This window comes from Mirounga angustirostris, unplaced genomic scaffold, assembly GCF_029215605.1.
Source record: "Mirounga angustirostris isolate CCGP_5_RB_7025 unplaced genomic scaffold, mMirAng1.0.hap1 SCAF_10, whole genome shotgun sequence".
NCBI lineage: Eukaryota > Metazoa > Chordata > Mammalia > Carnivora > Phocidae > Mirounga > Mirounga angustirostris.
The window spans coordinates 26,128,565-26,151,298 of record NW_026991718.1 but is presented as its reverse complement, the minus strand read 5'-3'; the positions used below and the strand labels follow the sequence as shown (position 1 = coordinate 26,151,298).

General features: G+C 41.4%; 1 protein-coding gene across 13 annotated transcripts in view; it reads right to left on the bottom strand.

Annotated features, from left to right (window-relative positions):
• TTC27 (tetratricopeptide repeat domain 27) overlaps positions 1-22,734 on the bottom strand; it is a 168,388-nt gene that overhangs the window by 36,866 nt on the left and 108,788 nt on the right. For all 13 annotated transcript variants that reach the window (XR_010405508.1, XR_010405510.1, XR_010405509.1 and 10 more), the window contains one exon: positions 15,571-15,798. Coding sequence is in view for 9 of the 13 variants with exons in the window: in XM_064572083.1 (XP_064428153.1) it covers positions 15,571-15,798 (228 nt within the window). In the remaining 4 variants the exon portion in view is untranslated. The remainder of the gene's footprint in view (positions 1-15,570; positions 15,799-22,734) is intronic.

Sequence of the window (22,734 nt, the reverse complement as noted above, 5' to 3'; positions counted from 1 at the left end):
AATTAAAATTGTATATGCTTGAATACCAAAGACCTCTACCTTCCAGTCAACGTGGGGATATAATGTTAGCCTCATTACATTTTCTAGAAGCCATATTTAAAAAGTAAAAAGGGACAGGTGAAATTAATTTTAGTGACATTTTATTTAACTCTACAAATCCAGACAGTCTCATTGGAACATGCTATCAGTATACAGAATTATTGAAATATTTTATATTTATTGCTTTCATACCAAGTCTTTGAAATCTGCTATGTAGCCTGCACTTACGGCACATCTCAATTTTGACTTCAGCCACATTTCACGTGTGTTCAACTGCCATACTGGTTAGCGGCCACCTTACTGGGCAGCACAGTTCTACACTGTTTCTCCAGAACATTGACATCGACCCCAGCATACCTTGCATCCCTCCCTCCCTTCTTTCTTCAGTAAAGATCTAGCTCCTTGGGACATGTGGCTAACTCGGTCAGTGGAGCGTGCGACTCTTAATCTTGGGGTTGTGACTTTGAGCCCCACGTTGGGTATAGAGATCACTTAAAAATAAAATCTTAAAAAAAATCTAGCTCCTCTGGCTGAGACCCTCCCTTAGGCTCCTACCTTTCATGTGCTCTAGTCTCTCCTATTCCACTATATACAACAGCAGTCAGAATGTGAGCACTTAACGAGCATGGACTATGTATGCCAAGAATGGATACCAGGAGCTTTCCACACATTACCTCATTTCTTCCTCACAAGAGCCTCGCAAGGTAGTAAATATCACCCTCATCAGAGAGATGATGAGGGGTCACAGAGGACATCAGCGATAGAGGAGAAACCTGACCTAGGCAATGGGACTGCAGAGCCCACGATTTCTCCACATGCCACAATGCCTCCCACTGTACCACTCTGCCCACATACAGCCAAGATTTATGGCAATACCATCCTTGCCACCAATACAGCGAGAGAGGAATAAAAGAACACAGTCAACATGGGCTGGGAAAACCCAGGAGATCAATTTTTTAAGAACTGGAGCGTATCTACCCCCCCCCCCCAAAGCTCTCTCAGTTAGGAAAGTGGACACAGATGAAGCACAAGAATGGACAACCATATTTAGTTGGAGGGACGAGCTGAAAGGCAAACCTCTTATTAAAGGGCCTGGGCAAGAATGGAGAAAGATGATCGTCTGACAGAGAGGCTGGCTGAGATACCTGTAGGGCTCATTCCAGGGCAAACTGTAAAGGCAGGCTAGTTACTGGTAGGGCAATGATCTTTAGAAGCTGACAGTCTAGCTTTTTTCTCTGAGGGAGCCAATACAGAAACACAAAAGGAAGCCAACTACTTATTTTGAATGTGATGGTATATGAACTTAAAGAATGGTTTAAAAATTTTTTTTTTTTTAAAGATTTTATTTATTTATTTGACAGAGACACAGCGAGAGAGGGAACACAAGCAGGGGGAGTGGGAGAGGGAGAAGCAGGCTCCCCGCAGAGCAGGGAGCCTGATGCGGGACTCGATCCCAGGACCCTGGGATCATGACCTGAGCTGAAGGCAGTCGCTTAACCAACTGAGCCACCCAGGCGCCCCTAAAAATATTTTTAAAATAATTAACAAAGAACAAGAATGGTTGAGAAGTTTCTCTCTGAGTTTCCCTCACAAAGCCCCCTACAGAAACAGTGGAATAGAGGGGAAGACGGGTGAGTGGGATTCAAGAGACTCTGAGTAACTTAACCTCTGAGTCTCAGTCACCCAACTGTTAAATGGGGATTTGATCAAGCAAAAATTCCAAGGCTTCTTCACACCCAAGATTCTGAAAACCCAGAGGTGACTGGGTTCAAAGGTACATTAGTGCCATCTAGTGGCAAAGTAAGCACCCTGATGATACAAAGGAGAAGGCCACAGGTTTGAGGAGCTAGGAGGGAATCCATTCAGAGAAGCCTTAGAATTAGAAATCGATTCAAAAGAGGCAGAGAGGAAAACAAGGCATAGAAAGGAAGTAATTTGCCTGAAGCCACACGACGGTTCCTGGTTCCTCGTGTGCAACAGGTGTGATGAAGATAGAAAGCACAATATGTATTAACCTCAATAATTAAAATAGAAATTAAGCCATTTAAAAAAAATTAAACAGTTTGCTACTCTGAAGGCTAACATACACTAAGCACCACTAGGCAATGGGCATGGGTTATTTTTACAATTAAAAAGTTAATTTTTACAAGTCTTAAAGCACATCTGCAAGAGGTACCATTTGCTTATATATTACAATTTTCTTTCTTAAATGATGAGTCTACTACTACTCAAATTTCCTTCCTCCTCAAAGTTTCTGCAGAATGAATGATCAGCAGCTTCACACTTTTGCTAATTTGCCTCTGAAACAAGATATCTGTCTGAATTGTTCTGATATCACGTATAACGTTCAACACATTAGAAGGAATCCTAAAGGCCACATTGCACTCTCCATCCCCTCTTCTCACATCCCTGACTCATTCCCATGACCCCAAACGCAGATAAGTTGTTGAATGTGGCTTCCTTAAACAGGAAATGACCCAAGACAAATCCAAGAGCGATACCAATGGTCTTTGGTAACAGCTTTTCCTGAAGTGATGCTTGGGGCTCATATTCTTTCAAAATTCTTTCATAACCAAATTTCTCATTTACTGAACACACAGTTCTCCTCCCTAAGGAAACAAAAGCCCTCAGCTGCCAGCTTCTCTCTCTGAAGGAAGAGTGTCCTCTATTACAGTGTCTTGTTTAAACTACAGGAGCAATTAAACTTTACACAGACTTTTTCTCTTTTACTAGACAGGCTATTAATTGTTTAATGCCCTCCTCTTCCTCTTTTCCTCGATTTGGTTACCACTGGTTCTTACCTTTGCCCACTCTTTCCAGAGAATACACAATGTGAGGTCGTACAAGCATTCACATGCCATCTGCATGTGAGACTCTCCTGCTGAATGTATCTCCCTATTTCTAGGCTACAGATAATGGGAAACGATGATTTCCTTCCACCATTATTACCGCACGGCAACAGGGAAGGGAGATAAAGCCCACGGTGTACCATCTATGACTGAGAACTGACTATGGACCTGGAAACATCTAGACACTGTGCACATATCGGCTCTAATGTCCCCAGCAGCATGCTGAGACAGGTATTATAATCTCCACTTTATAAATACGGAAATTGAAGCTCAGAAAGATGAGGTGGGCACCTGGGTGGCTCAGTTGGTTAAGCAACGGCCTTCGGCTTAGGTCATGATCCTGGAGTCCCGGGATCGAGTCCCGCATCGGGCTCCCTGCTCGGCGGGGAGCCTGCTTCTCCCTCTCCCACTCCCCCTGCTTGTGTTCCCTCTCTCGCTGTGTCTCTCTCTCTCAAATAAATAAATAAAATCTTTAAAAGAAAAAAAGAAAGATGAGGTGACTGACCTACATTATGTTCCTTGCAGCCTCTAGGATTCGGAATCAGGTTCGGGGCAGCAAGTCTTCTGCCCTCCCCACCATCCTGGAGTCACAGCTACAGCCCAGATGTTAACTGCAGTGCTTGTGTTTCCTGGCAGTTATGCAAGGGAGACTCTAAGAGTTTCATTTTTTATTGCTTACCAATATGAGAGAGGAAGAAAAAAAGGAAAAGCATCTCTTTTTTCTCTACATATTATTCACATATGTTCATTCTGTCTTCTCCGTCGGAATGTAAGCTCCAATTCCATGAGTCTTTCCACCACAGCTAATACCAGTTCACAACAGAAACTCTTTAACTCCATTTCCAAAAAAACCACTTTCTTCTTTCAAAAACTACGATGACATCGTAAATTAACCGCTACAGATCAAGAAGGAGCACAAGTTCCGAAGATAATTAACAATTCTATCAGAGTATTGTGTCACAGAAGTGTGGTCTTCCGTACAGAATGGGCTGGGAAGGGCTGCCTCAGATCCTCTAAAATTCCCCAGTCCTGCAGTCACTTGCTGTCACGTGCTCGATCATTCGAAAATACCCAAGTTATAACTTCTCTTTGCTCCTGATGAAAACCCCAGTGGTTCTTCATTCAAGGAAGAAAAAAATTCAAGTATGACAGTTTTGTGTTCAAAACTTTCTATAACTTCTTTTTTAAGATTTTATTTATTTATTTAAATTTGAGTTTTTATTTATTTATTTAATTTTAGAGAGAGGGAGAGAGAACGTGAACGGGGGCGGGTCAGAGGGAGAGAGAGAATCTCAAGCAGATTCTACGCTGAGCGTAGGACCAATGAGGGGCTCAATCTCATGACCCTGAGACCATGACCTGAGCCAAAACCAAGAGTCGGATGCTTAACTTACTGAGCCACGCGGGCACCCCTCATAACTTCTAACTAGACCTCAACCAAATCCACCATTACTTCTGAATATAAGACAATGTCCTCTAGAGGCAAGAAGGAAGAGGTTAAGAGTAAAAACTCTGGAACCTGAAAGTCCAGGTTCAAATCCCAGCTCCCCCATCATAAGCTTCGGGAACTGGTACAAATTACTTAACCTTCTGCTTCCTTATCTGTAAAATGAGGGTAAAACAGTAAGTACCTCAAGGATTGTGGTGAGGATTAAAAATATATGCAAAATGCTTAGACTGGCACCTAGTAAATACTCAATGTGAGCTGCTACTATTATTATTATAACTAAATAAAAAATGAACAGTGGAAACCAATAGTTATCAAGAAATCTTTGTGGCTATATGGTTGGTTTTTGCATCTGCTAGTCTCCTTTCCTGAAACATGTTTTCCCAACTTTTGCCTCCCATCCAAATCCCAACCATTCTTCCTAGTTCAGAACATCCACATCAGGCCTTTACGGACCGTTCACATCCTCATTCATACTGCCATCACTAGGCATCCAAAGCATGCTGTCTATTTACTGTACTCCCTGGCCACATACAAAGTTATTTCTGCCTCCTCTCCTCATTTAGCCCATAGAAACCACAGGAGGGCAAGAGGCCATGTCTTAACACAATTCTTCCATAGCCCCCTCAATACCTCAAAATGGTTTACACTTACATTCTAGCTTAGACTATAGAAGATGGTTAATAAATAGAAATTGCTATTATAATAGTAATGCTCTCATCTTCTTTCCAGTCTCATTAGAAATATTATTCCTTTTCCAGAGCTAACACCTTCATCTCTTCTCATTTCACTCTTCCCTAGAATGATCTTCCCTAATTATCTTTCCCTCTCTATATAACATTCAATCTCTCCTCCATCCGCTGGATTCACTTTCTCCTTTATCCACTGCCCTCAACCATGGTCTCCAGTATCTTGCAAAGATTTACCTGCCTCTTCCGCCCCTTGTACATGACATTTTGAATCTCGTCTCTCTGACATGCTCCCAATATGAACAGTCTACAGATGCCATATCCTTGTTCTCACATGCCACCCACTCTAAACCTTCTGAAGCTGGTTCTGAAAGTCATTCGTGAGCTCCAAATCCAGTGACCTCTTCTTGGCCCTCTCTGGACTTCACCACCACATGTGAAATTACTCACTAATACTGTTGTTCCTTTAGTTTCCATGAATCCCTACCCTTCTGACCGAGACTCTGGGGTATTTTGTTTGAAATTTTTTTCACTGGTGCTATTTCTTCTACCTGTCAGGATTTTGCTCAGTGTTCTCTTCCAAGATTTTGTGTCAAGAATTCATTCACTTGCATGGCTTCATCTTACTTCCACAAAAAAGCCCCAAATCTGCAAGCTCAATTCTAGCCTTCCTACTGTCAGGCTCTTACGTCCAATGGGCGATCGGCCCTCTCTGCTTAGATATAGTGACATGCCTTCATATTCAATATCCAAAATCACATCACCTCCTCCTGTAAAAGATATTTTCCCTTCTTCTTGAATTATTTATGTTTTATCAACAGGGACATCTTCCTTTTTCACCAAACAACTGAGAAAACTGGCAACCTCTCGGATTCCAAGCTCTCCCTCTATCCTGCCAGTCCAAATGATTAAGTCTCAGAAGATTTCCCCTTGTAATGAGGCTTCAACCTGTTCTATCTTTCCACCCTCGCTGCTAAAGCCACTGCCTACTCATCCATAACATTCATTCCTTATTTAAACTTCCTATAATACCATTTTTGTCATATCACTCTTTTATTCAAAACCACAAGAGACATCCACATCTACAGGGTTGGATAATCCTGAAGAAAGGCATGTAGGTCCCTTCACAGACAGCTCTACCCATGTCACTCCCTGGTGGAAACTCTCTGCTCTCTGCTGACAGAATGACACAGCCAAATTCATTCCCACATCCGTGTCTGTACAGGGTAGGTTCTCGATAATGCTAACTTAGGAAGGCATGTAATATATTGTTCAAACTGCAACATTTTTGAAAGTGAAGGGAAGTTTTGTGGTTCTTTTTTTTAAATTGATTTTATTTATTTATTGACAGAAAGAGAGAGAGAGCACAAGCATGGGAGGGGCAGGCAGAGGGAGAAGCAGGCTCCACACTGAGCAAGGACCCTGATGCAGGACTCAGTCCCAGGACCCTGGGATCATGACCTGAGCCGAAGGCAGATGCCTAGACGAATGGGCCACCTGGGTGACCCAGTTTTTTTTAAGTAGGACCCAATTTTTTTTTTAAGTAGGACCTTGAGCTGAGATCAAGAGTCAGATGCTTAACCAACTGAGCCATCCATGTGCCCTGAACAAATATTTTTAATGAGACAAAATTCATCAAATAAGTTGTCTCTATTTATAATTCTTTGTAAGTTTCACCAGGATTTAGAGACTACTAATAGGCCTAATTCTAGTATAAAATATAAATTTATTCAATTAAAATCAGAAGCTCAAAACAAGTTTTCTGCAGGGGCACCTGGGTGGCTCAGTTGGTTAAGTGTCCGATTCTTGATTTCGGCTCAGGTAATGAGATCAAGTCTGGCATCGGGCTCCGTGTGAGCGTGGAGTCTGCTTGGGATTCTCTCTCTCTCCCTCTGCCCTTCCCCCCGACCCCTCTTAAAAAAAAAAGTTTCCTACAAATTATTACTGATGTTTTAAGTACAATGGTATCATGATTACTGTTTTTTAAAGATTTTTAATTTATTTATTTGAGAGAGAGAGAGAGAGAGCACGAGCAGAGGGGAGGGGCAGAGGGAGAGGGAGAAGCAGACTCCCCATTGAGCAGGGAGCCCAATGTGGGGCTCGATCCCAGGACCCTGAGATCATGACCTAATCTGAAGGCAGATGCTTAACCGACTGAGCCACCCAGGCACCCCATTATGGTTACTTTTTAAAGTCATTTCTTCAGAGATACATACTCAAACATTTTAAAAATTAAATAATTTGATATATTGGATTTGTTTCAAAATAATATGGGGTAGAGTCAGGGAAATATTGATGAAATAAGATCAGCCATGCATTAGTAACTGTTGAAGCTGGTTGACGCATGTGGGAAGGGGCTCATTATAGTAGTCTCTCTGCTATTGTATATTTTATGAAATTGAAATTTGCTTAATAAAAGGTTACAAAGAAAAGATTCCTCCTAAGTGGATGTTATAAACTAAATTAAACCCCTAAAATTCAAATGTTGAAACTCAACCCCCAGTGTGACTATGCTTGAAGATAGGACCTTTAAGGAAATAATGAAAATGAAATGAGGTCATAGGGGTGGGGCCCTAATCTGATAGGACTGGTGGTGTCCTTATAAGAAGAGAACTGTAGGCACACAGAGGAAAAGCCCTGTCATCCAAACGCCAGGAAGAGTGACCTCACCAGAAACCAACCCTGAAGGCACCCTGATCTTGGACTGTTACCTCCTGGAATTGTGAGAAACTAAATTTGTCATTTAAACCACTGAGTCTGTAGCATTTTGTTATGGCAGCCCTAGCAGACTAATACAGAAAGATATTCAAAAGTTAATTTTACATTTTAAAATTAAATCCTGTCTATCATTTGAGCTCTCATTATTCCTTTTTATGGAAAATTTCAATGTCTCCCTGTATGAAAGTGTTGTCTTCAATAATTACAATTTGCTAAAAACTTTTTTTTAAAAAGCTGAAGTTTTTTTGGAACTCCATTAATTGAGTACATAAAAATAAAAGATTTCCAACTGATTATGAACACAATGCAGCCAAAATGCAAAAGACTCTTTTTCTTAAAAAGTTCATATCATTGTAGGACACTTAAAATTGATTTATAAAATAATTCTTCAAAACCTCAAACATTTTTAAAGCCCACTTGATGATGGGCAGAAACAGAAAAGTATATACTGCCACACTATACAAATTTTAATTCAACATCAGACATGTCACAAGAATCTTATAATTCAATTATCCAAACAGTGTATATGAAAATATTTGTAAATGACAAGAGCCAGTTTTTATATCCATTAGTAGAAGCCTGTCTACCACTACCATAATATGTCTACCACTACAACCAAATCCAAGTACATTCACGCTCCACAGGTTTTCTTAATTCGGAAAAAGCATTCTTTTTACCATGTTGCCTTATTTTACCAAAATTTATATCCTTATTATCACCACTAAAAAAATAATACTTTTATCTGTTATGTTTAACTTGTTAACTTATAACAGCATTCAGAATAATGTCAGATGTTTCACCTTTAAGAGAATTAATTTCCTAAAATTTTATTTTGAATCCATTAACTGGGTGAAAAAAATTAAACCATTATGAGAACAGAATTAACAAATTTTCCATTGGAAGCATCTAATGTCACTGATACTGAACTGGTAAATTCAACTGGTACTGAACTAGTTCTGTTAAACAAGCTAGCACATTAACACCTATGATCTCAACTTTTCATACACATACAAGAAAATATGGTATGGACCAATCCTGTAAACGATTTGTACTCATTTTCATTTGCTCTAGATAAAAAGTCAAGCCTCATAGAATGACATGAAAACGCAACTCCTATAGCCGCATATTAAATCGTCATCTTTGGACATGACTTCTTTAAAAAAACAAAAAGTACTAACTTTTGACATAAATGCTAACGTTTCTTCAACAGACAGGTCTTCTGGTTTTCACATAGTCAGTGTCATCACCATGGCCTGTGAGGTGGAGGGTAAATGTTAACTACATTTTGTGCAAGTTCATTAGCTCTCTTGACAAATGAGAATTGAGTTCCTTACTGTCCTCTAAAAACACACTTTTTTGGTTTGTTTGCTTTTTGAAAATGAATGCTGCCAAAGGGTTTATTATAAACTATACAAAAAGTTACCAAGCCACATTATATAAAAATAGTGGTACATGTAGGCCATACAATAAGTGATCAAACCACTGTAGCAAGAGAATTCAGACTGTTCCCCACATGCTTTATTTAGGTCTGCTCTGCTCTGCTCCCCATACAGCTAGCCTATGATTCCCCATATTTCCCACTAATCCTGCCAACTGGTAGTCAGGTAACGTCATGCCTCGTGCGGGCCACAGCTTGGCACAAATGTCTGATATATGCCAGGGGGCTTATAAAGACACTGGTTCCAGTATTTCACCTACCAACACCCAGGACCTGAAGGAGGTGACTGTTCTCAGCACCTCTGAGCAAGCACAGTAGGTTATATCAGCAAGCATCCTGCACGCTGTCCTTGAAAGGGTAACATAAGCAAGTTGTATCAGCAAAGGGTTGGAAAAAAAGAAATAGGCTGTTACTGGTCATTGTTCAGATTTTAGCACTGTACGTGGGAGCTCTGTCCACTGCACAGGCTTTAAATATAATATAGATGAGACTATGGCGGAAGATGGAAGTACAAAGTGGATGTCCGTGAAAACCCACTCCAACTGCTTTTTATGCAACAATTAATAATACTTCATTTATTTTTTTTTCGCTCTTAAAAATTTTATTTTTAAGTAATCTCTACACCCAACTTGGGGCTCAAACTTACAACCCCGAGATCAAGAGTCACATACTCTTCCGACTGAGCAAGGCAGGCACCACTGTAACAATTCTTGATAACTCACTATGTGTCAGGCAATGTGCATTTTGTATTAACTGTCTTATTTAATCCTCACATCAACCCTACGAGGTAGGTCCTATTATTTCCTCCATTTTTCAGGTGAGGAAACTGAGGTTTAGAGACTATTAAGCCACTTGCCTAAAGGCACTCCAGCAGTTATGGTGTAACTGGTACTCAAGCCCGGGTTGTAGGGCTACAGAACCTTAAACACTCTACTATATTCCCTCTCTTGTATACCCATGGGAAGCATGCTTGCCTATCATTTTTTAAGGGTATATTTTTTGAAGTACAACTATTGTCACAGAGAACAATACTTCATTTAAAAATGAAAAATCTTGGGACAAATGCTAAATGGGATGGGTTACCAGAATAACAAACATAAACCATTTATGTTGAACGAACACTCAAATTCATGGCTTTCGTCACGCTCTTCTCCCTGGGAAGCCAGTTCCCCTTCTGAACATCTACCCACCTTCCCCCATTTCGGGCACACTTGAGCTAAGCCCTGCACCATCTCCAGCACAGCCTTCCCTGACCCGGTCAGTCGTGGTGACCACCCACCTCCTCTTGACTGTAGATAGCCCTTCCACCTGCGCATATAATCACTGGACATAATCACTGCAGTAACATCATATAACCTTACAAAGGTGGGTGACCAGTTCAATAAGGAGGAGAGTTCAGGAAAATAAATGGGGTATAGCGGGGTGCGTGCTGGGGAGGGACTGACAAAAGAAAAGGAATATAGTGTGTGTACTGGGAGAGGGTGGAAAAAATAATAGGAAGTGATATTTTCCTTTTTCAGAGCTACACATACTGGTTTGATATCGGAGCAATTTCCTTGTTTTATTTTTTACATAAGAGTAGGGGACAATGGGAATAGTAAGTAGACATAAGGATTTCTGTTTTACTTCTGGTCCTGACACTGTGAGACCCTGCTTGGGAGGTTTGGCTACCATTTCCTCCCACTTTCTTCAGCTTCCAACAGCCCACAAACTCAAGTCTAAGGATGAATTTTAGTTGTTTCAGAAGTTTCTTGGGAAAATGAAACAGGTAGGAATGAGTGGACAACAGCCGGCATCTCGAAAGCACACATGGAAATGGTACACACATCTTCTGGTTCTCTAACAAATGTACCGCAGACAGCGCATTTGGTTTTGCAGACCCTCCCTGTATAAAACCAAACACTCCTGTTTTTATACCAATGTGGTTTCAGAAAATCATTGCAATGCACAAAAGCCATTCAAGTATCACTGTCATTTTGCCTAAGTTTTGTGATTAAACCTAACTGTTCAGAAATGTCTGAAAGAAGAGAATACATTTCTTTAAATTCCTTTTTCTATTAAATTCCGTTCTTCTATTTTCCTTCTATTCCGGAACTTAACGGAGATGGCAGCATGTAGGAGCTCTCCTTCTCCAGAGAGAGTTCAAACTCAGATCCCGGGTTCTCATGCCTACAGAGTCCAAGTGTGCATCTTGTAGTAGTTCGGTACAACTGCAGCATCGAATGGCTGCATACTTGGGCATGGCTCACAGCCTGCCTCAACTGGATCCATATGACAAACTACAAAATACCCTCACATCACATCTGTTTGTATTGTGATGTTGCTTTGAGCAACTGTCATTGCTTTGTCTTGCTAAGTAATTAATTCAAAATTATATAATGAGACCATCAAGCCCTGTCAAGTCCTCCCTTGCAGATTCCCTCAAATCCATCCCGTTTTCCTCTTGCCCCTGCCATACCAGTAACTGTCACGCTAGACTAGTGCTGGCCTCCCAAACCTGCCCACATCTAGTATCTCACACAGCCACAATGTTGCCAGGACAATAAGCCTAAATTACCTCCATGCAAACCACATTCCTTCATTCAGAACAAAGCCAAACACAAATCAGCCCTTCAATGGCTCCCTGTCCGTCAAGTAAAAAGCCAAAGAGCTTAGCCTCACATTTAAGACCGTCTATAATCTGGCTCCAGTCCAGATTTCCCAATGAAACTGCCCTATTCCCTTTTACTCTGCAAAACTAGCCTATTCGCTAACTCCTCTGTTCCCAACAAACACACACACACACACATGCGCACGCACACACACACACAACCTTCTCTTTCTGTTTCCAGGGCTTTGCTCATACTGTCCACCTGCCTGGGATGCCCTCAACCACGGTCCTCCTGGCCTATTCAAGTACTGTCCTCCGAAGCCAAATGCAACATCCTATCTTCATTATCTACCATTCTATCTCTACTACCTCTTTGACGGCTATATAACTAGTGCTTCACAAATAACTCACTTGCTATTTCTTTGATGCCTTATACTCTTCGCCACGTTCGCTTCACTGGATTGTACCAGAGGGTATAAACCAGCCTCTCTGGCAATCTGCTGCTCCTGTTTTGATGTTCTGTGCAGAGCAGACAATTAGTATGTATATCTGATTGACTAACTAGTTAAAGATATTATGTATTTGCTCACTCAACAAATATTTATTGAATCCCAGGAGGTGCTAGGCACTGTTACAGGCACCAGGAAAATATACCTGCCTTCATAGGACTTACATTCTAGGGAAGGAGAAATAGAATTCTTTTTTCAAAGTAAACTGTAAAAATATTAGAAGGTGCTAAGTGCTCTGGAGAAAAAGCAGGGAAAGAAAGTAAGGAGTATAAGAGAGAGGTGGAAAGTGGGCTGTGATTTTACACAGAATGATCGTGGAAGGCCCCGCTGAACAAGTGACATTTGAGCAACGACTTGAATGAGACAAGGGAGTGAGGTATGCAGATACCTGGAAGAACATTCTGGGCAGAGGGAGAGCAAGTTCTAAAACCCTGAGGCAGGACCGTGTCTAGAATATTCAGGGAAGAACAAAGAGGCTAATGTGGGGTGAGTGAGGCGGGGAGGGTAATGGGAGGAGCTAGGCTGGGAGAAGCCCAGCCGGCCATTCAGGGATCTGGGCTGTTATCACTAGGGAATGGAGCAGAGGAATGACACACCTGACTCACATTTGAAAGGACCCACTGGGATGGTCACTGAGAAGAGGCAGATGGGAATACGGACAGAGGCAGGAAGGCCAGTCAGGGTAATTTAGGATGGGGATAACCATGGGGACCAAAGTCTTTAGGAGGAGGAGAACAGTATCTCAGACACTGGAGATATTAAGTTGGAGTAACGCATGGGGAGACTGAGGGAGCAGTCAGACACAGGGGACTAGAGTTCAGGGGAGAAAATGGGGCTAAAACCCACATGGGGGAGTTATTGGTGTATAGACAGTATCGAACCTATGGGAGCAGATGAAGTCCAGGGAGTCAGCATAGACAGAGACAAGGTCCAAGGACTAAGCCTAGGAACCCACCAAGACTGAGGAGGAGGAGCCGGTGAGGCAGGAAGAAAACAAGGAAAATGTGAATGCCAGTCTGTTGGGAAGAGACTGTGTGCTTGGGAGAGTAATCCATGTTCGTGATGAACATGGCACTGATTTAACTTACATTATGGAGGCTAAGAGGGAGTTTGTTTTTCACTCCTTTGGGGCAGCTGTGGGTAGGCAAATTTTAGGCAGGGGTACTAAGATAAACAAGGAGAGGATACAATTTTCCTAAAAGTAAAAGTACAATTTTGACAACACAATATTGAGTTCTGTTTTCTACTGGGACAAAAAAAAAAAAAAAAAAAAGCCTCGGGATAATCACATTAGTGCAGGGTTTGTCGATCTCGGCACTACTGACATTTTAGGCTGGATAATTCTTGACCTTAGGGGCTCTCCTGTGCATTATGGGATGTGTAGCAGCAGCCCTGGACCCCACCCACTAGATGGCAGTAGTAGCCCCCATAGCCGCCCCCCACCCCCAAAGCGCCAAATGCCCCTGCAGGGCAGAATCCGCCCCACCTGACAACCACTGACTTAGAGCAAGCGGTCAATAAAAACCAACTCTAAGTATACTTTAAACATCCTTGCTGCCGAATGCATCTGTTAATTTCTGCTGCTAATCTCTTCCCCGGATCTCTTACCAGCCAGCTGATTTGGAAGGTTCTCACTGTATTCATTACCCAGAGTGAAGAAAGCAATTAGCTCAAAGATGTACTTCCAATTTTTTTCTATATAAAAGATATGCCCCAAATCTACCCAGTTCAAAAATGGTCATCTCTGCCCACACCTGTTCATAGCAGCACTATTCGTAAGAGCCAAGAGGTAGAAACAACCCAGTGTTCAACCATGGACAGATAAACAAAAGGTGGTACATCCATTACCATGGAATATTATGCAGCCTTAAAAAGGAAGGAAATTCTGACACATGCTACAACATTGACATTCTGCTGGTGGAATAAGCTAGTCACAAAGAGACAAATACTCTACTCATCTGAGGTACTTACAGTAGTCAGATTCACAGAGACAGAAAGTAGGATGGTTGCCAGGGACTAAAGAAAGGGGAGAATAGGGAGCTACCATTCAATGCATACAAAGTTTTAGTTTTACGGGATAAAAAAAGGTGTAGAGATGGCAGATGGTGATGGTTGCACAACAATGGGAATGCAACTAATGCTACGGAACTGTACACTTAGAAATGATGAAGATGGTAAATTTCATGTTATGAGCTTTTTACCACAATTTCTAAAAAAAAAAAGCATACAGGCTCTCTGGTCAGACTGTCTTGAGTTCAAATACTGGCAAAATGCCCAGCAAGGTATCTGGCATACAGTAAGTGCTCAGTAAACAGTAGGAGCTGATTACAAATTAGTATTTTAACCAGAATTCTACCAATTCAGTCTGCATGTCTGTCAGGACCCATGGTTGACAGTAATGTGTGCATCTGGCGAAATAGGAAAGCAGTCATAAAGAAAGGATGGCTTAAAAAAACAATGACCATTTCTGAGAATAAAATCATTTTACCAACTATTATTAAGTACAAAGTAAGGTCAATTTCTTCCCCCTCAAAATTAGGTCCTCTCCTGTAGATTGACTTGTCACGTATTTTAAAGATCCAGACTCTTTTCGTATTATGTTTTCAAACCTTAAAAATTTTTTAAACATTTAAAAATATTTTTGTATATGTAAATATACTTTTTCTTAAATGATCAATAATCCATTCTAGATGTCACCCTGTTTATATGAGCTTTGCTTTCTTTTTTTTTTTTTTAAAGATTTTATTTATTTATTTGAGAGAGAGAATGAGAGAGAGAGAGAACATGAGAGGGGAGAGGGTCAGAGGGAGAAGCAGACTCCCCGCCGAGCAGGGAGCCCGATGCGGGACTCGATCCTGTGACTCCAGGATCATGACCTGAGCCGAAGGCAGTCACTTAACCAACTGAGCCACCCAGGTGCCCTGAGCTTTGCTTTCATTATTGATTTCCACAACGCCCTGCCCCAGTCCTACAGAGGCTGTAAGTCAGACTCCCATTCATTTCCTCCTAACATAGCTGCTGAAAACGGAACCTAACTGTCATAGCTGCATGTGTCTTAAGGACAGTTAAAGGAAAGAAATAACAAAATAAAACAAAAAAGTCAATAACAGAAACACAACAGAAAGTGCCTAAGAGAAAGCCAATGCTTTCGATGACGAGCAAAAAGCAGTGATTGGCAGAGGCTCTCAGCTTGCAAAGAGAAGCTCACCAGGCAGGTACTCATTCAGTAAGAAACCAAAGCAAAGCAGAGCTAAGTGCCCGGCGCGGATGGGGCTTTCTGAATTGTCTCACCTGCATGGGATTGATTTTCACTGAGCGCTCAAAGCACTCCACGCATTCTCTGAACTCCTTGTTCCGCAGATGAAGAAGGCCTTTGGAGCGCTGGGCCCGAGCGCTGCGGTGGCGGGACAGCTCCCAGGCCCGGTCATAGCAAGAGTGGTCTCGAAGGACGTCTCCAAGCAAGCAGTACAAACTCGGCGTTTCTTTTTTCTCCAGCTCTTGCCTAAGGATTTCTTCTGCCTAGAAATAACAGAAATAAAAATCCTTGAGTGATTTCAGAGTCAGACAGAGCCTCTTAAAAAAAATTAGGAAGGAAAGAAGGGAGGGAGGGAGGGAGAAAAGAAGGAAGAGGCAAGCCCATACTGGTGAGGAAGGACCCCACTATAACATAACTATCATATACCATAATTCTTCCCTTGTCTTCCCCCAAAGACTTAAACTTTAACATTGCCAGGTAATTCTTTCCTGGGGGAAAAGAAATAACTGTCTTTTCAGGGTTGGTAAGTTCTTAGTTAATGCTATTCCTCTGGGACCCAGAACATCACCATGATGAGTCAGTGGGTTTATGGGAGTCAGTAGATCCCATGGAAGGCCTAGTAAGTCATATGTACCGCTATGTCAACTTGCCTCAGGGGGAAACTATGTTTCCAAAAATCCCTTTCCCTTCAGATTTTGCATTACAGTTGGTCAGGGGGGAATTTGTTGGGGATCTGAAAGGCAGAAGTAAAGCAACAGCCTTTACTCTTGGAAGGTGGCCGTGGTTAAGTATGGTGTCACACAAGATGCAGAGATGTCCTGCAGATTCCAGCTTGTCCTTTGCTCTATGTATCCAGCTTATGCTTCTGATTGTGGACCCTGCCAACCAAAAGCAGCCCCGGGACCACCATCAGATGTTTCACTGGGGACCCCCAGGCTGGGAGCTACATATAGACAACAGCTTTCCACAGATCTCTCCACAAATTCCTCCTTTATGCTCCCATTTCAATGGCTGGAAGGACTCGGCTTCTCAGATGCCCTGGTAAGTTCTGACTTCTCCACTGTGCCAGTGCTTCAAGCAGACTGGGAAATGATTTCTTTCCCTGATCCTTCTACTCCCTCTTCCACACCTTCATTTCTCCAGCTCTCCGCACGTTCGTATAACATCTTATTCCTTTAGTAAGCCCCTTGATGGCATCCCAAAACTACTCAAAGTGCCTCTGCTTCCACCAACAAAACCTGAATGATATAATTTTTTTTCATTTTTTGCCTTTTAAACTCCTTATGTGTCCTCCCATTTGATAATGATTTACAGATTAGTTTTTATCCAATATGCATTAAATATATTATCTCACTTAATCCCTATAGTAAGTCTGAGAGGTGGATATTAATATGCCCATTTTTAATACGAAGAAATAGAAGTTTAGGGCGCCTGGGTGGCTCAGTTGTTAAGCGTCTGCCTTCGGCTCAGGTCATGGTCCCGGGGTCCTGGGATCGAGTCCCACATCGGGCCTCCCGCTCTGCGGGAAGCCTGTTTCTCCCTCTCCCACTCCCCCTGCTTGTGTTCCTGCTCTCGCTATGTCTCTCTCTGTTAAATAAATAAAATCTTAAAAAAAAAAAAAAGAAATAGAAGTTTAGATTCCTTGGTCAACTGGTCATCCCAAAACCAAGAAATACTAAGTTGGAAAATGGGACCTTAATTTCAGGTTCCATACTTTTCCTATATTCCACAGGTGGGCATCAGCAAAAATGGTGGCCTAAGAACCTCTGAAAACTCCTTACTCCATAAAAGCAATGAGAAGACTGGCAGAAGGTATTAGAATCAACTTTTTCATAATCCTGGAAATTAACCAAAAACTTGAAATAATCCAGAGAATGTTTATTAAAAAAAAAAATTGGTATCTTGGTAAGAAAAACAAGCTTTGTGTGATTTTAACTTGCACCATTCCTATTTCATTTTCTCCAACTCTGTAGTAGCCTTGAAAACCAACAGCAGGCTGGGGCGCCTGAGTGACTCAGTTGGTTAAGCGGCTGCCTTCGGCTCAGGTCATGATCCTGGGGTCCTGGGATCGAGCCCCACGTCCAGCTCCCTGCTCAGCAGAGAGCTTGCTTCTCCCTCTCCCTCTGCCTGCCACTCTGCCTACTTGTGCTCTCTCTGGGTCAAATAAATAAATAAAATCTTAAAAAAAAAAAAAAAAAGGAAAACCAACAGCAGGCAATCATGGTGATTAGCAGCCTGGCAGCCACCAGAAGGAACAGAGTGGGTTTAGAGGTCCTCTAAAGTCTCATTTCAAAAAAACTGTCATTATCTGACCTGGCTGGTGGTTTCCTGGAAGAATCCCCTTGCAAGGCTGTCTGTATTGAACCTACCTCTGAGTTTGCCCAGTGAAAAGCCTTTGTCAAACACAATTACAACTGGCTAATTTTGCAGCTGTCTGAAGTAGTAAATAACATGTGGGACAAACAATAGGCTAACCAAAAACTTAAAAGTGAAAAAAGGGAGGGAGATATACATAAGGGCTTTGAAAGGCTCCAACGTATTCATGGGAATCCAGAACGCCATGTATAGGGTGCTGCACATGCTCAGAAGAGACCCGAGAAGGCCCTAAGCTCTCACCTCAGGCTGACCTCGAGGCTTTGCACCAGCAGTCAGTGAAAGCTAAGACAGGGCTGTTAACTGCTTGCCTCAGTGTTGGAAGCAGGCCCTCACATACACACACACACACACAGCCCATCAGCAAAGACTGGGAGACTTGTTGATTCAGGCATTCAAGGAATTTTATGTCCAATCATTAGGTGACCATTAAGCTAACCACCCTGAGACTTCAGTGGCTGCATAGGACAAAGAATATAGATTTTACAGAATTATCAAGAAATATCAATAAACAAACAAACAAAAAAATCACAAACAGCAATAACAACCTGATTTCCAGGGTTGTCACATTATATTATTTAAAATGTCCAATTTTCAACAATTTATAAAAATATGCAAAGAAGCAAGAAAGTATGGCCATTATATAAGAAAAAAATAAAAGAGTGATCACTAGAAACTCACTGAAGATTCCCAGATGATGGGCTTAATAGGCACTTAAAACATACTATTTTAAATGATCCCTAGTACAAGGACTAAGGAAATAACTCAAAAAAAAAAAAAAATAGTGGTACCTGGCTTAGCTCAGTCAGTAGAGCATGCCTTGACCTTGGGGTTGTGAGTTCAAGCCCCACACTGGATGTAGAGATTACTTAAAAATAAAATCTAAAAAAAAAAAAAGGAGGGGGTGTGCCTGGGTGGCTCAGTCATTAAGCGTCTGCCTTCAGCTCAGGTCATGATCCCAGAGTCCTGGGATCGAGCCCCACATCCAGCTCCCTGCTCGGCGGGAAGCCTGCTTCTCCCTCTCTCACTCCCCCTGCTTGTGTTCCCTCTCTCGCTGTGTCTCTCTCTGTCAAATAAATAAAATCTTTAAAAAAAAAAAAAAGTGAAAATGACAAGGGAATTAAAATGACACAGTAGAAAATATCCATTTAGCCAAAAAGAAGGCAGATTGTAATAGGGAAAGAGAAAAGACATAAGACATATAGAAAATAACAAAATTACTAACAACATACTACATTATCAGTAATTAAATTAAATGTAAAAGGATTCAATACAACAATCAAAGGCAGAGATTGGCAGAAAGGATAAAAAAATTATCTGACTAAATGCTGTCTACAAGAGACAGATTTTAGATTCAGACACACAAAAAGGCTGAAAATAAAAAGAAGAAAGAAAGAAAGAGAGAAAGGAAGGAAGGGAGGAAGGAAGGAACATCATGTACACAGTAACCAAAAGAGAGCTGGAGTGGCTTTATTAATATTAGGCAAAATTTGGGCGCCTGGGTGGCTCAGTTGGTTGGGCGACTGCCTTCGGCTCAGGTCATGATCCCAGGGTCCTGGGATCGAGTCCCACATCGGGCTCCCGGCTTGGCGGGGAGCCTGCTTCTCCCTCTGACCCTCTCCCCTCTCATGCTGTTTCTCTCTTGCTTGCTCTCAAATAAATAAATAAAATCTTAAAAAAAAATATATTAGGCAAAATTTGCCTTAAGACAAAAATTGTTAGTAGGACAAAGAAAGGATATTTTAATGATAAACATTCAATCCATCAAGAAGACATATTTATAACAACAGAGCCCCAAATTACATGAAGCAAAAACTGACATATCTAAAGGGAGAAATACACAATTCATCAATAATATTTGAAGACTTCACTTTCCAACTTTGGATAACAGATTGAACAGCTATACAGAAGACAGAAATAGAAGACTTGAACAATGCTATAAACCAACTAAGCCTAAAAGACATCTAAAGAACACTCCACCCAACAGCAGCAGAATACACATAGAACACTCTCCAGGATATTCTACATGTTAGTCTGTAAAACAAGTAACTGGGAATTTGAAAGGACTGAAGTCATACTTAGTATGCTCTCCAACTACGATGGGATGAAATTAGAAATCAGCAACAAAAAGATATTTAGGAAATTTACAAATTCATGGAAATTAAATAACACAGCCCTAAATAACCAACAGGTCAAAAAAGAAATCACTGTGAAATTTAAAACACTTCGAGATAAATGAAAACAACATGATATGCCAAAAGTTATGGGGTACAGTGAAAACAGTGTTTAGAGGGAAATTATAGCTGTAAATCCCTATTCTGAAAAAGAAAAAAGATCTCGAAGCAATCATCTAATCTTTCACCATAAGAAACTAGGAGCAAAAAAAAAAGTAAACCCAACCCAAAGAAGCAGAAGGAAGGAAATAATAAAGATTAGTGTAAATAAATAAAGAAACAGGGTGCCTGGGTGGCTCAGTTGGTTAAGCGACTGCCTTCAGCTCAGGTCATGATCCTGGAGTCCCGGGATCGAGTCCCACATCGGGCTCCCTGCTTGGCGGGGGGTGTGCTTCCCCCTCTGCCCTCTTCCCTCTCGTGCTCTCTGTCTCTCATTCTCTCTCTCTCAAATAAATAAATAAAATCTTTAAAAAAAAAAAAGAAACAAACAAACAAACAAACAAACCAAAAGTTGGTTCTTTGGACTGAAATTACTAAAATCAGAAATGAAAGATGAGAAATTACTACCAACCTTATAGAAATAAAAAGGATTGGGGCGCCTGGGTGGCTCAGATGGTTAAGCGTCTGCCTTTGGCTCAGGTCATGATCCCAGAGTCTTGGGATCGAGTCCCGCATCGGGCTCCCTGCCCGTTGGGGAGCCTGCTTCTCCCTCTGCCTCCCTCTCTCTTTCTCTCTCTCTCTCTGTCTGTCTCTCATGGATAAATAAATAAAATCTTAAAAAAAAAAGAAATAAAAAGGATTATAAGGATGTACTATACTCCACAGGTATCCTATACAAAAAACAGGATCTAAGATTCAGAACATCAAGTCATACCCTTTAAACACCTGCATGATCTAAAACTACCATTCTACAAATATTTATTCTACTTCTAACTGCACTGTAATATAGACCACAAAGATCACCAGAGTCCAAAGACACAACACAGACCTAGTGTTGGCAACCTTGCAAAGAAGACAAATACAACTAATGAAAGATTAAATAATAATCAGGAAAACCTTCACATTTGGAAATGCTAAGGTACTGAGGATTTCAAATACTTCTTTCACCAACTCATATCTATCTACACTCTTACAAGAATAAGGAACATAGAGAGTGGGTGGTATGCAACTTCTTGTTACCAAACAATATTGATTCTGGGTATTTTTTTCACCAGAACATGGGTCTGCAGAGCCAGAATGGGGCAGCTTCCTGAAGAAGTTAAGAAACACAAGAGCAGTGATCTTGTTTGGTCTGTACTGGCCTCTTCTTTCCTCAAATTCCTATCCCATATTTTTTTGTTAGATAAGTGAGTTCTTTCTCCTTGAGATCTTATACCTCTTCATCCTGCCAACAGAATGATCTTTCCCAAGGGCAAAGCTTGTAGGTAATATATTTCCTTTCTTCAATTAGTCACCCTGCATTCCTCAGTCGTCTTCTTCACTCTCTCCAAAATGCTCTATATGCTCCTCCCTCCTCCACTTAGCCACTCAATTTATGTAATTTATTATCAAATAAAGGACTATAAAAGATATGCCCAGTGAACATAAATAAAGCACAAGGGCTTATAATATCCCTTTTGCAATATCAAAATGTGGGTGGCCAGAAATCTTCACAGAATGCAAAAGGTTTGGTATTTCTGGCTATGGGTTGCTACTTCCCTATGGGAAAATACAGATGCACGTTTTTATAGAGTACAAGAAATTTGTCATGTAAATATCTATTAAAAATGATAAAACAGGGTGCCTGAGTGGCTCAGTCAGTTAAGTGTCTGACTCTTGATTTCTGCTCAGGTCTTGGTCTCAGGGTTGTGAGTTCGGGCCCCATGCTGGACTCCACACTGGACATGGAGCCTACTTGGAAAAAAAAAAAAAAAAAGAATAAAACTACATTCCCAAACACAAAAAGGCATACTTAAATGGGCAACTGGCTACAATTAAACTGGGTTGATTGCAAGAATCCTGTCAGCTGCAAACCCCAAAGATTATCCCTCTACCCAGATACACATACATATCTAGGCTGTTACAACAATCTGTTTTATTCTGTAATTGCAAACAACTAATTATTATTCTTTTTTTTTTTTAAAGATTTTATTTATTTATTCATGACAGCCAGAAAGACAGAGGCAGAGGGAGAAGCAGGCTCCCAAGGAGCAGGGAGCCCAACGCGGGACTCGATCCCAAGACCCTGGGATCATGACCTGAGCCGAAGGCAGATGCTTAACCATCTGAGCCACCCAGGTGCCCCACAACTAATTATTATTCTTAATACAATTTTGTGGCAATAATTACACACAGCGAATCTCAGTTTAAAATGACATCAGCAGGGGCGCCTGGGTGGCTCAGTCGTTAAGCGTCTGCCTTCGGCTCAGGTCATGATCCCAGGGTCCTGGGATCGAGCCCCGCGTCGGGCTCTCTGCTCGGCGGAAAGCCTGCTTCTCCCTCTCCCACTCCCCCGCTTGTGTTCCCTCTCTCGCTGTGTCTCTCTCTGTCAAATAAATAAATAAAATATTTTAAAAAATAAATAAATAAAAATTAAAAAAATAAAAATAAAATGACGTCAGCAGAGGCTTACGTAGAACCTACAGTTATGGCTGAACTAATGATCCACTTGCT